The sequence below is a fragment of the Papio anubis genome, chromosome 1 (genome assembly GCF_008728515.1).
Source record: "Papio anubis isolate 15944 chromosome 1, Panubis1.0, whole genome shotgun sequence".
In the NCBI taxonomy this organism is placed as follows: domain Eukaryota; kingdom Metazoa; phylum Chordata; class Mammalia; order Primates; family Cercopithecidae; genus Papio; species Papio anubis.
In genome coordinates this window covers 73,112,010-73,134,364 of record NC_044976.1, presented here as the reverse complement: position 1 = coordinate 73,134,364, position 22,355 = coordinate 73,112,010, and the positions used below count along the sequence as shown (strand labels likewise).

Here is a 22,355-nt window from a genome sequence, read left to right as displayed (position 1 = left end):
AGAAAAGGTACAATTAAGATATGGTATAACAGGTGAAAAATAGCACACCCGTACAGGGCACATGCCATGAATGGAGCTTGCAGTACTGGAAGTTGCTCTGGTGAGTCACTGAGTGGTGAGTGAATGTGAAGGCCTAGGATGTTCTGTATAAATGTATTACTCTATAAATTTTATAAACACTGTACACTTAGGCTATACTACCTTTCATTAAACATTTTTTCTTTCTTCAAGAATAAATTAACCTTAGCTTACAATGAACATTTGTTTTATAAACTTTAATTTCTTAAAACTTTTTGACTCTTTTGTAATAATGCTTGGCTTAAAGCAAACACATTATACAGCTATAGAAAATATTTCTTTATATCCTTATTCTATAAGCTTTTTTTTCTATTTTTTTAACATTGGAAAAACCATTTGTGAAAAACTAAGATATAAACACACACATTAGCCTAAGCCTACACAGGGTCAGAATCCTCAGTATCACTGTCTTTCTCCTCCACATCTTGTCCCACTGGAAGGTCTGCAGGAGCAATAACACACAGGAAGCTGTTATCTTCTATGACAACAATGCCTTCTTCTGGAGTACTTCCTGAAGGACCTGTCAGAAGCTGTTTTACAGTTAACATTTTAAGTAGAAGGAGTATACCCTAAAATAATGATAAAAAGCATAGCATAGTAAATACATAAACCAGTAACATATTTATTATCAAGTATTATGCCCTGTACATAATTGTATGGTCCACAGTTTTATATGACTGTCAGCACAAACATGTGAGTAATGTGTTGTGCTACAGCTTTACAATGACCGCATCACTAGCAATAGGAATTTTTCAGGTCCATTATAATCTTACAGGGCCACCATATGGTATATGGCATATGGTCCATCATTGATTGAAATGTTGTTACATAGCTCATGACTGTATATGAAGGAATGTTAAGGAGTGAATGGGATTCAATGTCTTCTCAGTTTTATGGCCAGCACCTGGTATTTCCTCACTACTAACCAAAGTAATTCTGGTACTTTACATAAACAGATTGGGAAGCAGCCCCTCTCTTCTTGGTCCTCATTCACATGTCAGTTTATGGAATCTTTAAAATACATAGTTCTTTTGGAGATCAGTTTAAATGAGTGAAGAAAAGTCAATGAGCCTCTTAGAGAGATTTTAACACTGTAGAATGTGTTGTCACTTCACCACAGGATAGGCTTGTTCCACCTGCACTCTGTCTTTCCTATCGTTCTTATTTATAACTTTTTTTTTGTTACTATTCATTTCTCTTTTCATTTACTGTACTGCCAGGCAGATATTTCCATATTCTGTCCACTAGACTAGAAGAAATGCTCCAGGCATTCTGACACTGAGTATCCTTTCCTGACAAAACTCCCTTCCCAGAAGGGCTGCTGTATATGTTGGTAGATAAGGATGTGCACTGCACAACTTCAACGAGCGCCATTGACATTGTCGTCTAGGGGAATGTTCCCTCCCAAGTGGTACAGAGTTCAACTTACACAGCTGAACAAGTTGCCAAGGTTTCCTGGACCCAATGGTAAGGACTATAGCTTACCTAAGCTCTTGCTTACTCTCCTATAAAGTGTACGCACGAAATCTATGGCACAGGTACACTGCAACATCTGTTCATGTGACCCCCCCCTTTTTTTTTTCATTAGAAAATCTTCAATTTCTCCTCAAATGCTGTCTTCAGGAATAAGTCTGTTATCCGTGAGTTCTAAAAGTGCTGGGCTGATTTTATCAGAAAAACTTGGATGAGTTGTTTGAAAAATAAAGATTCCTAGGCTCCAGGATTAAGATTCTGCTTTAGAAGATCAGCAGGGCCTATCCTCTGGGCAACAAAGTGATAGTCTGAAGCTCCACACTTGTCATTACTGGCTTATGAGACAAGGAGTGTGTGCACGTGTAGTGGGGGGTGCAGGAAAGACAATGAGTGTGTGTATGGTTGGTGGGGGGCACGGGATACAGGCTTCCAGGGATTTCCTTCTCTCCTTTAGGCTGGAGAGGATCCAGTAGCCTGAAGCGAGAGCAGCAAAGCATACAGGCTGGAAGATGGGGCACAGCATTGAAATAAGGAATCCGTGGCTATCTGAATGGCTTTGCAAAAGTGTCCTCAACAATGTACCCCAACAATTTGGTATTTGATATTATCAGTACTTTCTTAAAATTAGACTTCTGATTCTGGGAAGATGGAATAGGCATACTTTTCTCTATTCCTTCTATTGACTGCAACTAAATACTCTGAGCATTGTATACAAAACAAACATGAGACTCTGACAGGTAGAGAGAAGAAAGTGGACCAGATAGGGATTTGGGGGATCTGAAGAACAACACAGTGGCAAGTTCCCGTTTTTTGTTTTTCCTCCTTACATATCCTAGACTAGGCACTGCAAAAGCCAGCAAACTGAAAGTGTCAATGGGCTCAGACAAAAAAAAAAAAAAATTCGCAACCAAGGGCTGCTCTCTCTAGCCAAAGGAAAGGAGAAGTCTAACAAGAGAGAAAAGTTTTAGAAAATAACAGCTCTACTGGAGAGATCCAGCAGTTAGCCAAAGCTTAGGAGGCCAGTCAGGGCAAGAAAGTTGGGAATCACCGTCTGATGGGTTAAGTCTACTGGAATTAATGTGATGGCTGGCATGAAGAAATGCAAAATGAGGGCCAAAGACAGACATCTGGTAATGCCTACAAAGTTATTACCCTTTGGTTTACAATTAAAACCACTTTTGAGTATATACATACACACACACACACACATATATATATGTATGTATGTATATATAATACCTAGTGTCCCTCCCTGGAGATTCCTGGGTTCTTTTTATATTTTTTTCAAGATGCAATAAATGTTGAAAACTACTACAAGTATTGCAGGGAAAAAGAACCAAGGACTTGCCATAAACAGCAAGGTGATTCAGAAGACAGCATTCAGGAAGCCCCTGACAGGGCAGATCACGAATGCAAGAATGGCCAACAGCACCACATGCTGCAGAACAGCAAGGAGATCGAGGACTCAGGGGAAGTCGTTTCTCAAACAATGAAACAAAAGATTGTTTGAAGATGTCCTAAATGTTGTGGGAATACTAAAAGAAATTAGGTCAGTAAATATCAGCATCTTATTTTATAGGCCCCAAAGAGAGCAGTCCAGAACAATGAAAAAAAAAAAAGAAAAAAAACCTTACAATAACTTCAGAGCTGCCTGGACACCGCCTCTGATTTTATTTAGAGGACAACAGATGTCCACGAATTCTACCTATTTTGAAAATGAGAATACAAACTGCTACCTGTTAAGACAAGCAAATGGGGGGCAAATCTAATTCACATAGTTAACTTAGATAAACTATAACAATATTAGGAAATGCCCAAATCACAACTCAACTTTCACTACCTTTTATAATTTGACACTCTAGTATTTTTATAATTTATTACTTCCATGATTAGCAATTTCCCTTTAAATATATATTTTTATGACTTGGTACATTCTGAAAAAACAGTATGAACTCATTCTCATTTTATCCTAAAACAGTAGATGTGCATAATGATCTATTAGTAAATGCTTTCGCATTTTAAAACTTGATACTGGCAACACTCCTATGGTATATACAAATAAGGCAGGTAATAGAATCACTATTATGGAGAAGAGAAAATAGAAGCCCTAAGAAATTAAATGATTTGCTCAAGGACCTCTAACTTCCATGTAGAAGTCAGAATTCAAACCCAAGGCTTTTGATCCTTAAAATTTTTCATAGCACATTCGTTCTGTTAGGATGCTTGGTCTTAGTAGTCACTTCTCATCAGGCTTAGTGAAAAACTATGCCCATGTGTTTCACAGAGACTGTGTCAGTGGTAGGCTCTGGTTTGTGAAAAATGCTGGGGAGAGAGGGTTCAGATATTTTGTCCTGAACAAAAATGTATCAGTTTCTTTATCCACAAAGTCCAAAGGGAGGAAAAAACTTGTTAGTGGACTCCATGGCAACAGAAGCAAACTTTGCCCCCTCCTTTAAAGGCTGGAGGTTTCAAAGTTAAAAGCAAATAAAATATTACTATAATTTTTATTTAAATATCTCTGGTGTTAAGCATTTCTTGAAAAGGTGTACTTAGTTTTCCTGTTTTGCAGAAGTAGACATTAAAACAAATAAAAAGAGAGTTATTAAAAAATCACAATTTTATTTTTGCAATAAATCTCTATTTGACTAAAAAAGGCAGTATTCAATGAGCAAACACACAAAGCTATTTTAAAAAGACGTCTATTTTCATAAGATAGGTTTCTCTAAAATGTAGAGAAATTACATCTTATTTTTCTAAATGGCTGGTACACTCAACAAACTAAAATACTCTTATAAAGAGCAGCTTTATAAAACCTACTAGAAAGGTTATGACCAAGACACGTCAGAACCAAAGCTTAGTAGCCTTCAGGGAAGATGGTAATATTGATTCCTAGATCATCATCATCATTTTCAAGTTCTTTATCATTTTCTTTAGTAATACACTGGACATGTGCTTTTTCTGGGTTTCTTTGTTTCTTATGAGTATATGACGAGTTATTTTTCTCTTTGATCTTGGGATGTAAGTTAGTCATAGTTTCCCTTTCCAAAGCATGATGTAGGCAGTTATAAAACCTGTAAAGAAATAAGTACTACTGTTATATCTGTGTGTACTGAAACCAAATGATTGAAATACACCAAGAGCTTATAAGTTATGTAAATCTATGTCCCATATTAGCTTTATAAATATAAAATAAATCAAATAATATGTTTTATAGGGAAATAAATGCACTTTAGTTCTTTAAGAACAGCCCTGAAAATTGGATTGGAATCACCTCTTGACAATCTCTGTCCTACCTCATTTTCCATCCCAAATGTAGGGGTCGAAGAAGAGGGTAAAAAAGAATGGAATTATAATTACATAAATGTAATGGCTCATTTTAGGTAATTTGTGTAATGTATGGGGTTACAAATACAGATCACCTCTACATAACTAGAAATAACTGCTTTCAATATTTTTCTTTTCAGTTTATTAATGTAGTCTGAATTAATGTATTTATTAATCCATATACCTATTTTTTCACAATTAGAATATTACATATAAAGTTTTACATTGTTTTTTCAAGTTTAACATTTATTGAGAATGGCAGTATAACATTATGTCACCTAGACTGGCCTTTATTTATATTCAAAATTTTCCTGATACAAACAAAAATGTGGTAAGCATTTTTGAAAGTGATGTGAGTTTTTAGCCACTTCTTTACTACAGACACCTAGAAATATCATTACATGGTTAAAGGACATAAACATTACAAGACTCTTGATAAATACTGCTTGTTTTCCACAATAGATATTCAAATAAATATGCTTCTAATAGCTGCACTTGAGAGAGATCACTACACCCATACACTCAATATTCCCACCCAAAAATACATTCTACCTGGATGAGTGGAAATGATATCGCATTATTTTAACTTTCATCTCTTTGTAAGTAAAATAGAATGTTTCTCATTTATTAGCTATTTGAATATTTAGTGTAAATTATTCTTTCCCTTTATTCATTTTTCTATTGGAGTTTTAGTGTTAGTTTTGTGATACAATAAACTGTAGGCTCTCTGAAAACCAGGCCTCATTTCTTTTCTACCCTCATGTTAACACGTAACACAAAACTCTGCTTGACACAGTAGCCTTCAGTCTATGTTGGAAGGCAGCAGGCAGCTGGTGTGTTGCATGCATTTGATACTAACATTCCTTTGGGAAAGAGGATGTCAGCTAATTCCAATTAATTTCCCACAGTCTTGATTTTTCACATTTATAAAGCTGGATATTATTATCCTGTAGTTATCAGGGTTGTCACAGGATTACAGATGATATATGTAAGTACCCAGAGAATTAGTTACCAAAAATGACTACTTTTATAGAATATAGACTTCAAGAGACCAAGGATCCTATCTACCTGTCTTCTGTTATATCTTAGCATGCAGTAGAGTGCTGGCATCCTCAGTAAGACTATATTGAATAAATGAATGAATAACCCCAGATTAAAAATGTAACTATAAATGTATTATCCTAGGTCCCAAATTAGAATGATCTGAAAGTTAAGAAACCCCCTTGCCACTGCAGAGATCTCATCTTACTTTTATGTCCTATTATAATGGGAGACTATGGCAGGAAATTTTTGATATCTACAGAATAGATCTCTATTTGGACCAATTTTCATCTTTGTTTGATTCAATAAACAGGCTAAGTTCTACTTACAAAGCCTATAAAACTCGAAAACTCCAAATATCCACCTATTCCTAAATACATCACCTAACTCTAATACATATACAACATGATGAGTACATATCCTGTCCATTTTCAAGAACTTACACACTCATCACTGTACACGTTGATATCTAGTGCTGTGCTTGGCAAATAACAGATGCCATTCATCACATTTAAAAAAAAAGTAATTAAAAAAGAATGTATGCCTTACTTTAATCAACCGTTAAAGAACCTGAGAATTCAAAGCTAGGTCCTTAGGGTACCAAAACAACCGGTAAAATGGAACAAAGATCCATAAAACTGAATGCCTTTAACAGCACCCAAGTCACCTGTTGAATGCTTTGCTGCTTAGAAATTTCTTCTGCCCAATACCCTAAATCATCTCTCTCAACTTTAAAGTTCCACAAATCGCGAGGGCAGGGGTAAAATGCTGCCAGTCTCTTTGCTAAAACCTAACAAGAGTCACCATTGCTCCAGTTCCCAATAAGTTCCTCATCTCCATCTGAGACTACCTCAGCCTGGATTTCCTTGTCCAAATTATAATCAGCAATTTGGTCAAAGCCATTAGATAAGTCTTTAGAAGTTCCAAATGTTCCCACATTTTCCTGTCTTCTTCTGAGCTCTCCAAACTGTTCCAACCTCTGCCTGGAACTGGTACCCAGTTCCAAAGTTGCTTCCACATTTTTGGGTATCTTTTCAGCAGTGCCCCACTCTACTGGTACCAATTTACTGTATTAGTCTGTTTTCACACTGCTGATAAAGACATACCTGAGACTGGGCAATTTATAAAAGAAAGAGATCTAATGAACTTACAGTTCCATGTGGCTGGGGAGGCCTCAAAATCATGGTGGAAGGTGAAAGGCATGTCTCACATGGCAGCAGGCAAGTGAAGAGAGCTTGTGCAGGGCGACTTCCAGTTTTAAAACCATCAGATCTTGTGAGACTTATTCACTATCACAAGAACAGCACAGGAAAGACCTGCCCCCACGATTCAGTTACCTCCTTCCAGCCCCCTCTCACAACACATGGGAATTCAAGATGAGATTTGGGTGGAGACAAAGCCAAAACATAGCACTATCTCTTTCTCCTTTGTTCATGCTGTTCTTTTTTATCTATCATGCTATTTCCCCCTTCCGCAAAGCTCTTCATATAATAACCCTGCCTGCATTTTAGGCCCTGCTCAGTGACTTCTTCCATGAAGCTTTCTTTGATTACACTATACTACTTCCGAGTATATATCCAACAGAACTGAAAGCAGTGACTCAGATACTTGTACAATCACCATCAATCATCATTTATCACCAGTGATGTTCAGAGCAGCATTATTTACAATAGCCAAAAGGCAAAGACACTTTAAATGTCCATTGACAGATCAATGAATAACAAAATGCAGTCTATAAATACAATGGAATATTATTCAGTCTTAAAGAGAACCGAAATTCTGATACACGTTACAACATGGATAAATCCTGCATTAACTAAGTAAAATAGGCCAGATACTAGAGGATGTATATTGTATGATCCCACTTAGATGAATTATCTATAATACTGGAATTCATAGAGAGAGAAAATGGAATAGTGGTTACCAGGGGAATGCAGTATGAGGAATGGAGAGTTAGTGTTTAGTGGAAATAGAGATTTAGTTTGTGATGACGAAAACGTTCTGGAGATGGACAGTGGTGATAGTTGCATAACAATGTGAATGCACTTAATGCCACTGGTAAAATGGTAAATTTCCTATTACGTACATTTTATCACAAAATAGAGTAAAAAAAAAAAAAAAAAAATCAACCATTGAAAGTGGATTCAATTACTTTTCTTCCAGATTTGTTTTATCAACAATATTACATGACAATATATTCTGCCCTTTTATTATGCATTTTATGTAATATTTTCTCATTACACAGTTGGTGAAAAGAACATGGCTAGTTTTATGCTACTCATAGCCAGATGGTGGTTTCATCTGACCCATGTGCTGACTGCTTATTAACAGATTCAAAGATAGCCTTCCTCTTGTAGTTAGTCAATAGCTATCCAAAGTTCTCTAGATCGTTATGTATGGATTGTCTTCCTACATCTGGTGTCAGTTCCTGTCTCTTCCGGTCTCCAAATTAGCTGTTTATAAAGCAGGCTGCTGTTTGAAGGTCTTGTCTTGACAGCTCCAGAAACAGGAACCCAATGGATAAGTCTCTTCCCACTAAGAAGTGGGCTTAGGAATTGTTTCTCATGAATAAGACCTTCTTTTTATTAAAAATATTTTACCTGTCTAATTTTCACATTTCTACAATATTTCTTATTGCTGAAATGTTTCTCAGGAGTTTTTGAGTTTTTGAAATTCTCTGAATTGTGAAACTTTGGTCCTTTAGCAAACCAATCTTACTACTTAATTAATGTCTGATTGCATAACTCATCACCTCCAGTATTTTTTTCTCTTGTCAACATCAGAAGAATAACTCTTTCTCTGCGTTTGGTTGAACATACAGCTGTTCCCAAAGGAGCTCCTTAATTTGTTCTCACTTTCTAAATTCACATGTAATCTTCTAATCAGTATCTTAAGACATTTTTACCCTTCTTTAATTTTTCCCTGATTTTATATGATAAGCATGGCTCTTAATGGCAGCATGCACATTATAATCTCAAAACATATTTTTGAGTCAATGGATTTAAGCATAATTTGATTTTATAGTTGGTGAATGTGGCTCAATTAACTTCACCAGGTGTATAGTTAGTTGATCTTGGGCTCTATTTATAAGCTTGTTAAAATTCAAGTAAGGAAATGGAGAAAACTGATTTGCTACCTCCTATGTTTTAGCAAACAGTCTCACTGGATTACAATTTAGTAAGTGGTAAACTTATGGAATGGTACCAGTAAATACTTATGTATAGTGGTCTGTAGTCTGGTGGAGTGGGTTGTTGCTTATTTAAAAGTATTACTTTAGTTAGAATACTTGCTCAAAGCATTTTGTGGCCAGGTTTTAGTGGTCAGTTTTTCTCAACCAGGGTGTGGCTGGAAAATTAAGCTCTAGTACCCTAAGACATCCATTGTAAGTAATGAATTAACTTCTCTCCAACGTATCTAAAATAGTACATGTTACATAAAATCCTTGAGAGAATTCAGAACATAGTCACTCAAATAACTTGGTGAATTGTGTGGTTCAAATGAGGAACCCCAGCTGAGAAAGCCTGGAAGGTGATATTTTTATGGTTATAGGTTTATTCTCCATCAATCAAAGACAGAGAAGGGCTATCCTGTCCTGAGAGTCCAAAACATAACAGGGTCAGGGCAGTCATTATAAATACACTACCTAATGAATATAATAATTATTCTTTAAGATAGGTATTTCCCAGAAGTCAGAGATAAGAAAATTGAAGTCCAGAGAGTTGAGCAATTTGGTGGAACCAGACTGAGTAACTCAGAACCAGGATTTGAACCCAGTTCTGCCTCGGTGGCCTACTTCTACTTCACTTCACCCTTTTACACTGCCACCACTAGCACTCCTGGCCTTCAATGCTTCAAAAAAAGTTCTAAGTATTAAAGAATCTTAAGCATGCAAGTTAAGCAATAGGAATCCTTTGCACTTTACAAACATGATTTGATAAAGAATGGCTTAGCAGACAGGCATACTAGAAGCATCCTGAATGAGGCTATTGCGATGGTTGTGAAGGAGAAAAGCAGCAGTATGGATGGAGACAGAATGACTGAAGAGATATTCAGGCAGTGATTGACTGAATGGAGGTAGCCAAAAGGGTGGGGAGAAGAAAAAAAGAAAATTATAAATGACATCAAAATGGCTATTACTCCTTGGATAACTCAAAACTGTGCATCTAGCTGATGGCAGGTCAGTGGCATTACTTTCATATATGAAAGACAGCATAATATTTACTACTTTATATAAAATCTTTATTCTTGTGAAAAAGTTGTAAAAGAAAATAATATAAAAGTTTCCTTTGCCAGGAGGTAACGATGAAGAACAAAAGAAGTATGGAGGTGTGAAATGAAAGCTATACCTTCCTACTTAGAAAGTTATGGCAATTCTAGATCTAATCCATGACAAGAGTTTGGTATTAAACTAGCCTAAGTCAGAGAAGTGAAATATTTATCAGACAAAAAGTCAACCAGGCTGTTCCCCTAAACAGGAAAGTCTAGGTAATCTCTGATAGGTCACATCTAGGGGCAATGTGCACCTCTTCCCTGGCCGCCTTCAAATTGATCAGTTACGGTTCCTGTGGCTGCTGGGCTGTCTTTCTGGAATGATTATGTTTCTCCCCTTTATGCCGGCTTCTGGTGGTCATGTGCCCTACCATTCCCCAGAAAGCCTCTCCCGTATGCTCCATTTAGTGCCCATGGCAGCCTGACCTACTCTCATCTATTACTTTGATCATCTTTTTATTATTAATGATAATAAAAGTATTTTTTAATTATCTACAAATAGATGAACAATTAGCATTATAAACTGAAGATGGTATGTATTAATGTTTTCAAAGGCATTTTGAAAACATTAATGTATTCTAGGCATATAAGAATAACATGGAAATACCCAGTTAATATACCTCTCAATTCTTTTCTTGTTTTCCTCCATTTTTTGATTTGCCACATTTAACAGGAAGTCAATATATTCCTCTGTCACCATCAGTTTTCCTTTATGGCTTAATGGAACTTCTAAGCCATGTGTACTCCGGACAGCCTACAAGGAAAAAACAATTTAGATATGAAGACTTAGATACCAGAGACACTGAAAGTAACTCAAGAAAAGTCCCAGTCAGGGCTGTGTTTGAACATACTTTAGTTCCATTACAGCAGTTAGGTTAGTGCTTTGATAGAATTTAGCTGAACACAGTTAAAGGAGATTAAATAAAATTTTTTCCATCATCTACAGTCATTTCTAAAGAAAGACATTCTATACATTATCTTTCAGAGAGGCAGATGATATCAAAGAATCAAATAACTTTTAACAATTTCAATCTCACTATAGCTTAGAAAGCCATAATACACAACTTAAAGAAATAAAACCTCAACGGAAATCTCAAGGGAAAATCAAAAGGAACTGGATGCCAAAGAGTCTCAGTGCTCTTGGAGCAGAGCACGGTTACAAGAGTAAACCATGCCTCCTCTATCATACACAGGAGCTGCTTCTCAGTGCTTTAGGGTTCACAGTCTTAATAGCCCTGTTGATGAAACAGTCAACGTGTTCCAAGTAGAGGCAAACACTGGATAGAGGTTAAGAACAACCATACAAATGCTGTAAAAATTATTATGAGAATAAAAATTCACTCCATAAACTTTTTTTTTTCCCCCCTAGAGTTTTGCTCTTGTTGCCCAGGCTGGAGTGCAATGGCACGATCTCAGCTCACGGCAACCTCTGCCTCCCAGGTTCAAGCGATTCTCCTGCCTCAGCCTCCAGAGTAGCTGGGATTACGGGCATGTGCCATGCCTGGTTAATTTTGTACTTTTAGTAGAGACAGGGTTTCTCCATATTGGTCAGGCTGGTCTTGAATTCCCAATCTTAGGTGATCCACTCGTTTGGCCTCCCAAAGTGCTGGGATTACAGGCGTAAGCCACCGTGCCTGGCCACTCCATAAACTTTTATTGAGCATGTGCAATGTTCTAGGCTCCCTATAAGGCATGAAGATACAGGGTGCCTATAACATGACCTCTGACTTTAAGAGTTATGACAAGACGAAACACACATGCATGCATGTGCATGTACGTACACACACATACACACACAATGGCAAGAAAATGTTGAAGAGAAGCAACTAACTGAGTCTAAGAACTCAGCTTTATGGGAAAGGCAGCAATTGAGTTGGGATTTTAAAGGATGAGTGCAATTTCAACACACAGAAAAATTAAGAAGGGGCTGGGCATGGTGGCTCACGCCTGTAATCCCAGCACTTTGGGAGGCCAAGGAAGGTGGATCATCTGAGGTCAGGAGTTCGAGACCAGCCTGGCCAACATGGTGAGACCCAGTCTCTACTAAAAATACAAAAATTAACCAGGCATGGTGGTAAGGGCCTATAATCCCAGCTACTTGGGAGGTTGAGGCAGGAAAATCACTTGAACATGGGAGGCGGAGGTTGCAGTGAGTCAAGATCGAGCCATTGCACTACAGCCTGGGCGACAAGAGCGAAACTCTATTTCAAAAAAAAAAAAAAAACAGGAGGAGGAGGAGGAGAGGAAGGCAGAGGAAGAACTCCAGCCAGAGTCCAGCCACAGGGACAACTTATCTGTGGGCATAGAGATATGAAAGAGCATGATACCCTTGGAAAACAGCTAATAGTTCTATGTGGCTGGAGCATAAGTATGTAAGTGGAAGATGAACATAAACAGGTAGATGCAAAATAGTCTGGGTAAGACCTTGAATACCAGGAAAATGTTTGGAGGACCTGAGATTTTTTTTTTCTTTTTTTTGAGACGGAATCTTGCTTTGTCGCCCAGGCTAGAGTGCTGTGGCACGATCTCGGCTCACTGCAACCTCTGCCTCTCAGGTTCAAGCAATTCTCCTGCCTCAGCCTCTCAAGTAGCTGTAATTATAGGCATATGCCACCATGCCCGGTTAATTCTGGTATTTTTAGTAGAGACGAGGTTTCACCATGTTGGTCAGGTTGTCTCAAACTCCTGACCTCAGGTGATCCACCCACTTTGGCCTCCCAAAGTACTGGGATTATAGGCATGAGCCACTGCACCAAGCCGAGGCCCTCAGCTTTTTAAAGGGGGATTCTGATAGCGCTGGTTGGACGGACTCAAGGAGAAGGCCCAAAGTAGGAAGACTAGTCAGGAGACAATGTTAAAGACTGAGGTTAGGGATCCTGAGGACTGGGCAGTACCAGAAGACCTAGGGTGGGGTCAAGTATTAGAAACAAGGGGCAGCATGGATAGGACCTATAATGAACTGAATATGGAAACAAAGAAGAAGGTGAAAGAATGGCTGTTTTCACTTGGGTTACTAGATGGAGTAAAGAGTGAGATGGGGACACAAACCAGTACCATGGGCTTTAATTTTCTTTTCTTTTTTGTTTGAGACAGAGTCTCGCTCTGTCCAGCTGGAGCGCAGTGGTGTGATCTCCGTTCACTGCAACTTCCACCTCCTGGGTTCAAGTGACTCTCCTGCTTCAGCCTCCTGAGTAGCTGGGACCACAAGTGTGCACCACCAAGCCCAGCTTATTTTTGTATTTTCAGTTTCACCATGTTGGCCAGGCTGGTCTCAATCTCTTGACCTCATAATTTGCCTGCCTTGGCCTCCCAAGGTGCTGGCATGAGCCACCACATCCGGCCAGGCTTTGATTTTCTATTTAGCCATGCTTTAAGGGTGTCCTCTTTTGTCATCCACCCCTATTTGGGAAATACGTTATTGTTAAAAATAGGTAGAAAATAGGAGAGTATAGGAAGATAGAAGGAGGGTAATCTCAGATAGTTCAAAAACATGCCATGCCAAACAGTAAATACCAAGAAATCAGAATAGGGCAAAATACCTAAAGGCTAGCTTGCCTAGAGAAGGACTCGAAAAGAAAGCAAGTCTTAAAGATCATCTAGTCGAAAGGTCGGCAAATCTTTTCTCTAAAAGGACAGAGAGTAAACATTTTTTGACCTCGAAAGCCGTATAGTATTTGTCACACCTACTAAAGTTTGCCATTGTCTCACAAAAGCAACCTTAGACAATAAGTAATCAAATGAGTATAGTGGGATCTGGCCCCATGTGGGCTGAATGTGGCCCTAGGATAGTAGTTTGCTGGACCACTGATACTGCTGAGAAAATTCAAAACCTGAGGGACCAAGGAGCTTGCCCAAATTCACACAGTACAGCTGTGATCCAGCAGGTATCAGTACACGGGACTTTGGACTCTCTCTGTGACTCTTTCCATGATGTCACAGTGCTTTTGGGCTTTGCCTACTTAATGAGGAGGGCAGAGTTAAGAATCAGGTTAAAAGTAAATGGAGAAGAATATTATAAAATAAGACCTCAAATGTAAATCTAAACTCTGGACTTAGTTAGCCCTGTAGGAGGGTGTAAGTCACTGAAGGTTTATGAGTAAGAGAATGGCAAGAACATTTGAGAAAGGAGACATTAAAGGAAGGAGTCTAATTAGGTTATTCAATCTCTGGATCACTTTACACTAAAAAAAAATTGCTCTTTGACAAAATATCTTACCAACATAATTTTTCCTCTCTTTCCCACTGTTATGCCAGAGTTCCTGAAACCAGAATCTATTGCCACGGAATGCTGTAAGAAAATAAAACTTGTTAAATTTTGATACTGTGGGTAATCAGATCATCTGTTTAGCTCCACAAACTACAGAAGCATATATGACTCTAAAACCTATTAAGGTTTTTAAAAAATTTTTTTTGGCAGGCCAATACTGACTATGCTTAAAAACGACTTTGATCAAACTCCTAACATCAGGAAAAATATTGAAATATGAACTACAGACATGTCATTGAGAAAGAGTAAAAGTAGAATTCAATCACAAACAGTGACATTTGGCTAGTGATTGCTTCCAGAAAGCAGAATGTAACCAAAAAACAGTCATTCTTCTAATTGTGTTGTGTAAAAATAAACAAAACAAAATCTTTTAAAATAAGTAAAATGTTTCTCAGTTTCCTTTCTATTGCTTAAAAATCTTTGTTGAAATGATAGAAGAAAGCATAGAAAGCACAAAAATTCTGATCTGACTGGGGTGGCTTTGTAAGTTATTTTATCAGTCTCTAAATGTTAGAGAGCCCTGGGGAGCAGACGTGGGTCCTTTCTTTTCTCTAGCTCAGTAGTTCTTAAGCAAGAATAATTTTGAACCCCAGGGGCCATCTGGCAATGTCTGAAGACATTTTTGTTGTTAAGTTGTCATCACTCAAGGGAAGAGGAAGGGGGATCTCTAGCAAATAGTGGGTAGAGGTCAGGGATGCAGCTTAAACATTCTCCATTGTATAGGACAGCCCCCACACAAATAATTATTTGATCTGAAATGCCAGCTGCGCCATGGTTGAGAAATCTTGATCTAAGTACATGCTCTCCTTTTGAGATTCCCTGGTTTAAATACCATATATATACATATATGTTTAGATGTATATATGTATATCTATAGATCATCTATATACCTATAGATATATAGCTAGATAGATGAATCCCATTTCCAATTCAGATCTCTACCCTGAAACTGATTCTCCCTAATATAAATCTATTTCTCTCACATCCAGTCTTTCTAATTTCAGTAAATGACACCATCATTCATCTAGCTGCTCAAGCTTCAAACCTAGAGAACCCTGATGCTTTCTACCTCTTCATCCCCTATACCCAATTCCCATTGATTCTACTTCTATGATTACCTCAAATTAATCCAGCTCCTACCACATCCACTGCTCACTCTTTTCAAGTCTCCATCACCTTTCTCCTTAACTTCTGGAGGAGTCTCCCAGTTAGTCTCTGCTTTCATTCTTGCCCCCTTCAAACCATCCTTACAGACTAGCCAGCGACAGAATCCAAGCTCTAAACCATGACTAATGATGTTCTACTTGCTCTAGCCCTGGCTATTTTCTCTAACCTTGAGTGGCTTCCCTTCTGTTCTCTGAATATTCCAAACCCTTTCCTACATCAGCTTCTTTATTTTTGCTGTTCCTCTATCAGTACTACTCTTCCTGGCTGGTTTCTTGTCATTCATCCTGTTTCCATTCAACGCTACTGCCTAAAAAGGTCGTCTTCATCTTTTTTTTCTTTTTTCTTTTGAGATGGAGTTTCACTCTTGTCACCCAGGTTGGAGTGCAATGGCGCAATCTTGGCTCACTGCAACCTAGTGATTGCTTTCAGAAAGCAGAATGTAACCAAAAAACAATCATTCTTCTAATTGTGTTGTGTAAAAATAAAGAAAATCTTTTAAAATGAGTAAAACATTTCTCAGTATCCCTTCTATTGCTTAAAAAACTTTGTTGAAATGATATAAGAAAGCACAGAAAGCGCAAAAATTCTCATCCGACTGGGGTGGCTTTGTAAGTTATTTTATCAGTCTCTAAATGTCAGAGAGCCCTGGGGAGCAGACGTGGGTCCCTTCTTTCTTGTAGCTCGGTAGTTCTTAACCACCCTCTTTAAAGGCAGCTCTGCCCTGACTGTCTAGTGGAGTGCCCTGCTTATCTCCTTCATAGCATGTCTCACAGTGAGAAATTATGTTTATTTATGTACTTACTGTCTGCCTCTGTCCCCTAGAATACAAATATAAGTTCCTTAGGTAAGGACCCCCCTCAAAAAGGGGCTGTGAAAAAATGAATTTCTCAGTTCCTCTAAGTCCACTTCAATTTGCTCCCTGAAATGTTAGCCTTCCAATGAGGCTTAGGCCCAGAGAATAGCACAGCTGGGCTTAATCAGGATTAGCACAGAGAACAGAACATGGATATAGAAACACGAGAGTTAAAGTCTGGAGACACATCAGGGATGTGATGTGGTATAATGAGACTAAAATAAGGTTAGATAAAAGTTCAAGGTTAGACCAGAGACTGAAGCCATGAGCCACTGAATGATTAAACACCATGTTTTGGAGACTATCTCTAAATGCTCATGTTCCTCAGGCCCTCTTCTCTTTTTCTTCTGTACTTTCTCCACAGGTGATTTTATCTAGGCTCATGGCTTAAAAGAATAATTGTGTATTGGCGTCTTCTCAATGTTTGTCCCCAGTCCACATGAGTTCCAGACTTCTACCCAAACATCTATTTGAAATTTTCACTTAGGCGGTGGTGTTAGGGACTGAATTGTGTCTACAGGGTTTCAAAATTCAAATGTTGATGCCCTAAACTCCAATGTGACTGTATTTGGAGATGGGGCCTTTAAGGTGCTAATTAGGGTTAAATGAAGTCATAAGGATGGAGCCCTGATCCAACAGGACTGGTGTCCTTACAAGAAGTAGAAGAGACAAGTGACGTGCATACACAGAGAAAGGGCCATGAGAGGACACAGGGAGAAGGCAGCTGCTGCAACCCAAGGACAAGGGCCTCAGAAGGAACTATCCCCTGTCAGTACCTTCATCCTGGACTTTCAACCTCCTAACTGTAAGAAAAATAAATTTCTGTTGTTTACGCTGCCCAGTCCATGGTATATTGTTATGGCAACACTAGCAGACAAAAACAGGTGTCTTATAGACATTTCACACTTAACATATGAATCACATTCTTGATTCCCATTCCTTCTGAGAGCTGAAGCCAACTGGACTTCCTGAGTCTACTTGGGAGTTAGAAAACTTTTCTGTCTAGCTAGAGGATTGTAAATGCACCAATCAGCAGAAGATTGTAAATGTACCAATCAGCACTCTGTAAAAAAGCATCAATCAGCACTGTGTCTAGCTAAAGGATTGTAAATCCACCAATCAGCACTCTAAAAATGCACCAATCAGCGCTCTGTGTCTAGCTAAAGGATTGTAAATGCACCAATCTGCACTCTGTAAAATGGACCAATCAGCTCTCTGTAAAATGCACCAATCAGCAGGACATGGGCGGGGCCAAATAAGGGAATAAAAGCTGTCCACCTGAGCCAGCAGCGGCAACCTGCTTGGGTCCCCTTCCAAGTTGTGGAAGCTTTGTTCTTTCATTCTTCACAATAAATCTTGCTGCTGCCCACTCTTTGGGTCTGCACTACCTTTATGAGCTGTAACACTCACTGTGAAGGTCTGCGGCTTCATTTCTGATGTCAGCAAGACCATGAATCCATCAGGAGGAACAAACAACTCTGGATGCGCCACCTTTAAGAGCTATAACACTCACTGTGAAGGTCTGCGGCTTCATTCCTGAAGTCAGCAAAACCACGAACCCACTGGGAGGAACAAACAACTCTGGACGTGCCACTTTTTAGAGATGTAACACTCACTGCGAAGGTCTGTGGCTTCATTCCTGAAGTCAGCAAGACCACGAACCCACCGGGAGGAAAAAACAACCCCAGACGCGCCACCTTTAAGAGCCGTAACACTCACTGCAAAGGTCTGTGGCTTCATTCCTGACATCAGCGAGACCACAACACCACTGGGAGGAACAAACAACTCTGGAGGTGCCACCTTTAAGAGCTGTAACACTCACTGTGAAGCTCTGCGGCTTCATTCCTGAAGTCAGCGAGACCATGAACACACTGGGAGGAAAAAACAACTCTGGACGTGCCCCCTTTAAGAGATGTAACACTCACTGCGAAGGTCTGTGGCTTCACTCCTGAAATCAGTGAGACAGCGAGACCACGAACCCACCAGGAGGAACGAAAACTCCAGACGTGTCACCTTTAAGAGCTGTGACAACTCACTGCAAAGGTCTGCAGCTTCACTCCTGAAGTGGGCAAGACCACAAACCCACCGGAAGGAAGAAACTCTGGACATACCCATCTTTAAGAACTGTAACACTCACTGCGAGGGTCCGCAGCTTCATTCTTGATGTCAGCGAGACCAAGAACCCACCAGAAGGAACCAATTCCAGACACATTTTGGCAACCCAGATGGGACATATTTTGGCGACCCAGATGGGACAATCGCCTATTGCCAAGTGTTGAGTACCATTGGACCCCTTTCACTTGGTATTCTGTTCTATTTTTCCTCAGAATTTGGGGGCTACATACTGGGCACCTGTGGGCCAGTTAAAAGTGACTAGCGCGGCCACTGGACTAAAGACATGGGTGTCAGGCTTTCTGGGAACGGGCTCTCTTCAGAGTTGGGAGCGTTGGTTTGCCTGGAACCAGTTTCCACTTTTCTTGTACTTCCAGGCTGAGCCGAGGGTCGACAGAGAGGAAAGCCATTCAGCTCTGGGGTCCCAACAATAAGTTGGTTGGCCCTGCAGCCATGAGCAGAACTCTCAAAGTCACGTTGCCCAAGCAAGACTCACCCATCTATCCTATCTATCCTGACCCTTGCCTCCTGGGTCCTAATACCTGTCAGACAAACTTTCTCTTGTCTCTCTTCTCCAAGGCTAGTCCTGCTTCTAAAAACCACTCCCTGTCTCTTGTGCTTTTCTAGTTTCTCCTATAAGAATGATTTCTAGTATAAACTTCAGGACTCTGTTCCTTTCTTTAGGTACCCAGGCTCACCAATCAGAAAGACATAATTCTTGCCTAAAGCCTTGTCAGGTTGGGGGAACTATCTGGAATTTTAGGATCCCTTCTCAGACAAGCAGCCTAGCAAAAGCTATTTCTGAAGCTATGATATGGGGAGCTTCAGAAATGATATTCTTCCTATTCAAGTGAGGACAAAAGGCATCACTCTTCCAACCCTGGAGATACCTTCCCTCCCTCAGGGTATAACCCTCCACTTCATTTTTGGGGCATAACATCTTTACAGGACAGGGATAAGGTCCCAATGCTAACAGGAGAATGCTTAGGACTCTAACAGGTTTTTGAGAATGTGTCGGTGAGTGTAACTATTCCAATCAGCAGAGTCCAGGGACGTCGCAGGTTCTTGGGCAGGGGGAGAAAGGAACAAACCAAAACCATGGCAGTTTTGTCTTTCTGATGGGAAACACTCAGGCATTAACAGGCTCACCCTTGAAATGCATCCTAAGCCATTGGGACCAATTTGACCCACAAACCCTGAAAAAGAGGCAGCTCATTTTTTTTCTGCACTACAGCTTGGCCCCAATATTCTCTCTCTGATGGGGAAAAATGGCCACCTGAGGGAAGTATAAATTACAATACTATCCTGCAGCTTGATCTTCTCTGTAAGAGGGAAGGTAAGTGGAGTGAAATACCTTATGTCCAAGCTTTCTCTTCATTGAAGGAGAATACACAACTATGCAAAGCTTGCAATTTACATCCCACAAGAGGACACCTCAGTTTACTCCCATATCCTAGCCTCCCTATAGCTCCCCTTCTTATTAATGATAAGCCTCCTTTAATCTCTCCTGCCCAGAAGGAAAAAAGCAAAGAAATCTCCAAAGGACCACAAAACCCCCTGTGCTATCGGTTATGTCCCCTTCCAGCTGTAGGGGGAGGGGAATTTGGCCCAACCTGGGTACATGTCCCCTTCTCTCTCTCTCTCTGATTTAAAGAAGATCAAGGCAGATCTGGGGAAGTTTTCAGATGATCCTGATAGGTATATAGATGTCCTACAGAGTCTAGGGCAAGCTTTCAATGTCTCTTGGAGAGATGTCATGCTATTGTTAGATCAAATCCTGGCCTTTAATGAAAATAATGCTAATAGCTGCAGCCTAAGAGTTTGGAGATACCTGGTATCTTCGTCAAGTAAACGACAGAATGACAGCTGAAGAAAGGGACAAACTCCCTACCGGTCAGCACTGTCCCCAGTATGGATCCCCACCGGGACCCCGACTCAAGATCATGGGGACTGGAGTCATAAACATCTGTTGACCTGTGTTCAAGAAGGACTAAGGAGAATTAGGAAAAAGTTCATGAATTATTCAATGATGTCCACTATAACTCAGGGAAAGGAAGAAAATCCTTCTGCCTTCCTCGAGAGGCTATGGGAGGCCTTAAGAAAATATACTCCCCTGTCACCTGACTCACTCAAGGATCAGTTGATCCTTAAAGATAAGTTGATTATCCAATCAGCCGCAGATATCAGAAGAAAGCTCCAAAAGTGAGCCCTGGGCCCTGAAGCAAATCTGGAGGCATTATTAAATGTGGCAACGTTGGTGTTCTATAATCAGGTCCAAGAGGAACAGGTCCAAAGGAAAAGCAAGATCAGAGAAATGCCACAGCCTTAGTCATGGCCCTCAGACAAACAAACCTTGGTGGTTCAGAGATGACAGAAAAGGGAGCAGGACAATCACCCAGTGGGACTTGTTACCAGTGTGGTTTGCAAGGACACCTTAAAAAAGATTGTCCAATGAGAAGCCGCCCCCTCGTCCATGTCTGCTATGCCAAGGCAATCACTGGAAGGTGCACTGCCCCAGAGAACAAAGGTTCTCTGTGCCAGAAGCCCGCAATCAGATGATCCAACAACAGGACTGAGGGTGCCCAGGGCAAGCACCTGCTCATGTCATCACCCTCACTGAGCCCTGGGTACGTTTAACCATCGAGGGCCAGGAAATTGACATCCTCCTGGACACTGGCACAGCTTTCTCAGGGTTAATCTCCTGTCCTGGAGAGCTGTCCTCAAGGTCCGTTACCATCCAAGGAATCCTCAGACAGCCTGTAACCAGGTATTTCTCCCACCTCCTCAGTTGTAATTGGGAGACTTTGTTACAGATAGTAAGTATGCTTATCTAATCCTACATGCCCATGCTGCAATATGGAAAGAAAGGGAGTTTCTAACCTCTAGGGGAACCCCCATTAAATACCACAAGGAAATCATGGAGTTATTGCACACAGTGTAAAAACCCAAGGAGGTAGCAGTCTTACACTGCCAAACCCATCAGAAAGGTGAAGGAGAAAAGGCAGAAGGAAACTGTCAGGCAGATGCCAAGGTCAAAATTGCTGCCAAGAAGAACCTTCCATTAGAAATACCTACAGAAGGACCCTTGGTATGGAGCAACCCCCTCCAAGAGATTAAGCCCCAGTATTCCCCGACTGAAACAGAATGGGGACTTTCACGGGGGCATAGTTTTCTCCCCTCAGGGTGGTTAACAACAGAAGAAGGAAAGGTACTTATACCCAAAGCTAGCCAGTGGAAAATACTTAAAACCCTCCACCAAACTTTTCATATGGGTACTGAAAACACTCATCAAATGGCCAAATCCCTATTTACAGGGCCGAATCTCCTCCAGACCATCCGACAGGTAGTCAAAGCATGTGAGGTGTGCCAAAGGAATAATCCCTTGGTCCATCCTCAGGCACCTTTGGGGGAACAAAGAATAGGTCACTATCCCAGAGAGGACTGGCAGTTAGACTTCCACCCATATGCCTACGTCAAAGGGGTTTCAATAATTGTTGGTCTGTGTTGATACCTTTACAAATTGGATAGAAGCTTTCCCCTGCAAGACAGAGAAGGCTCAGGAAGTGATTAAAGTCCTAATTTATGAAATAATTCCTAGATTTGGGCTTCCCCAAAGCTTACAGAGCGACAATGGTCCAGCTTCTAAAGCCACGATAACTCAGGGAATTTCCAGGGCACTAGGGATACAATATCACCTTCACTGTGCCTGGAGGCCACAATCCTCAGGCAAGGTCGAGAAGGCAAATGAAACACTCAAGAGGCACTTAAGGA

The 22,355-nt window shown here is 40.1% G+C and overlaps 1 protein-coding gene across 3 annotated transcripts in view; it reads right to left on the bottom strand.

Moving 5' to 3' along the window:
- Positions 1-653: 653 nt before the first annotated feature.
- Positions 654-22,355, bottom strand: part of TYW3 (tRNA-yW synthesizing protein 3 homolog) — a 38,158-nt gene continuing 16,456 nt past the window's right edge. Inside the window, exons 4-6 of one of the 3 annotated variants that reach the window (XM_017962575.3) lie at positions 14,402-14,473; positions 10,806-10,939; positions 654-4,622 (exon numbers count right to left, since the gene is read on the bottom strand). In XM_017962575.3, the coding sequence (XP_017818064.1) occupies positions 4,406-4,622; positions 10,806-10,939; positions 14,402-14,473 (423 nt within the window). In that variant the 3' untranslated portion in view covers positions 654-4,405. Of the gene's footprint in view, positions 4,623-7,253; positions 9,981-10,805; positions 10,940-14,401; positions 14,474-22,355 lie in introns of those variants that run through there. The other 2 variants (XM_017962576.3, XM_009211027.4) reach the window with 2 other exon arrangements.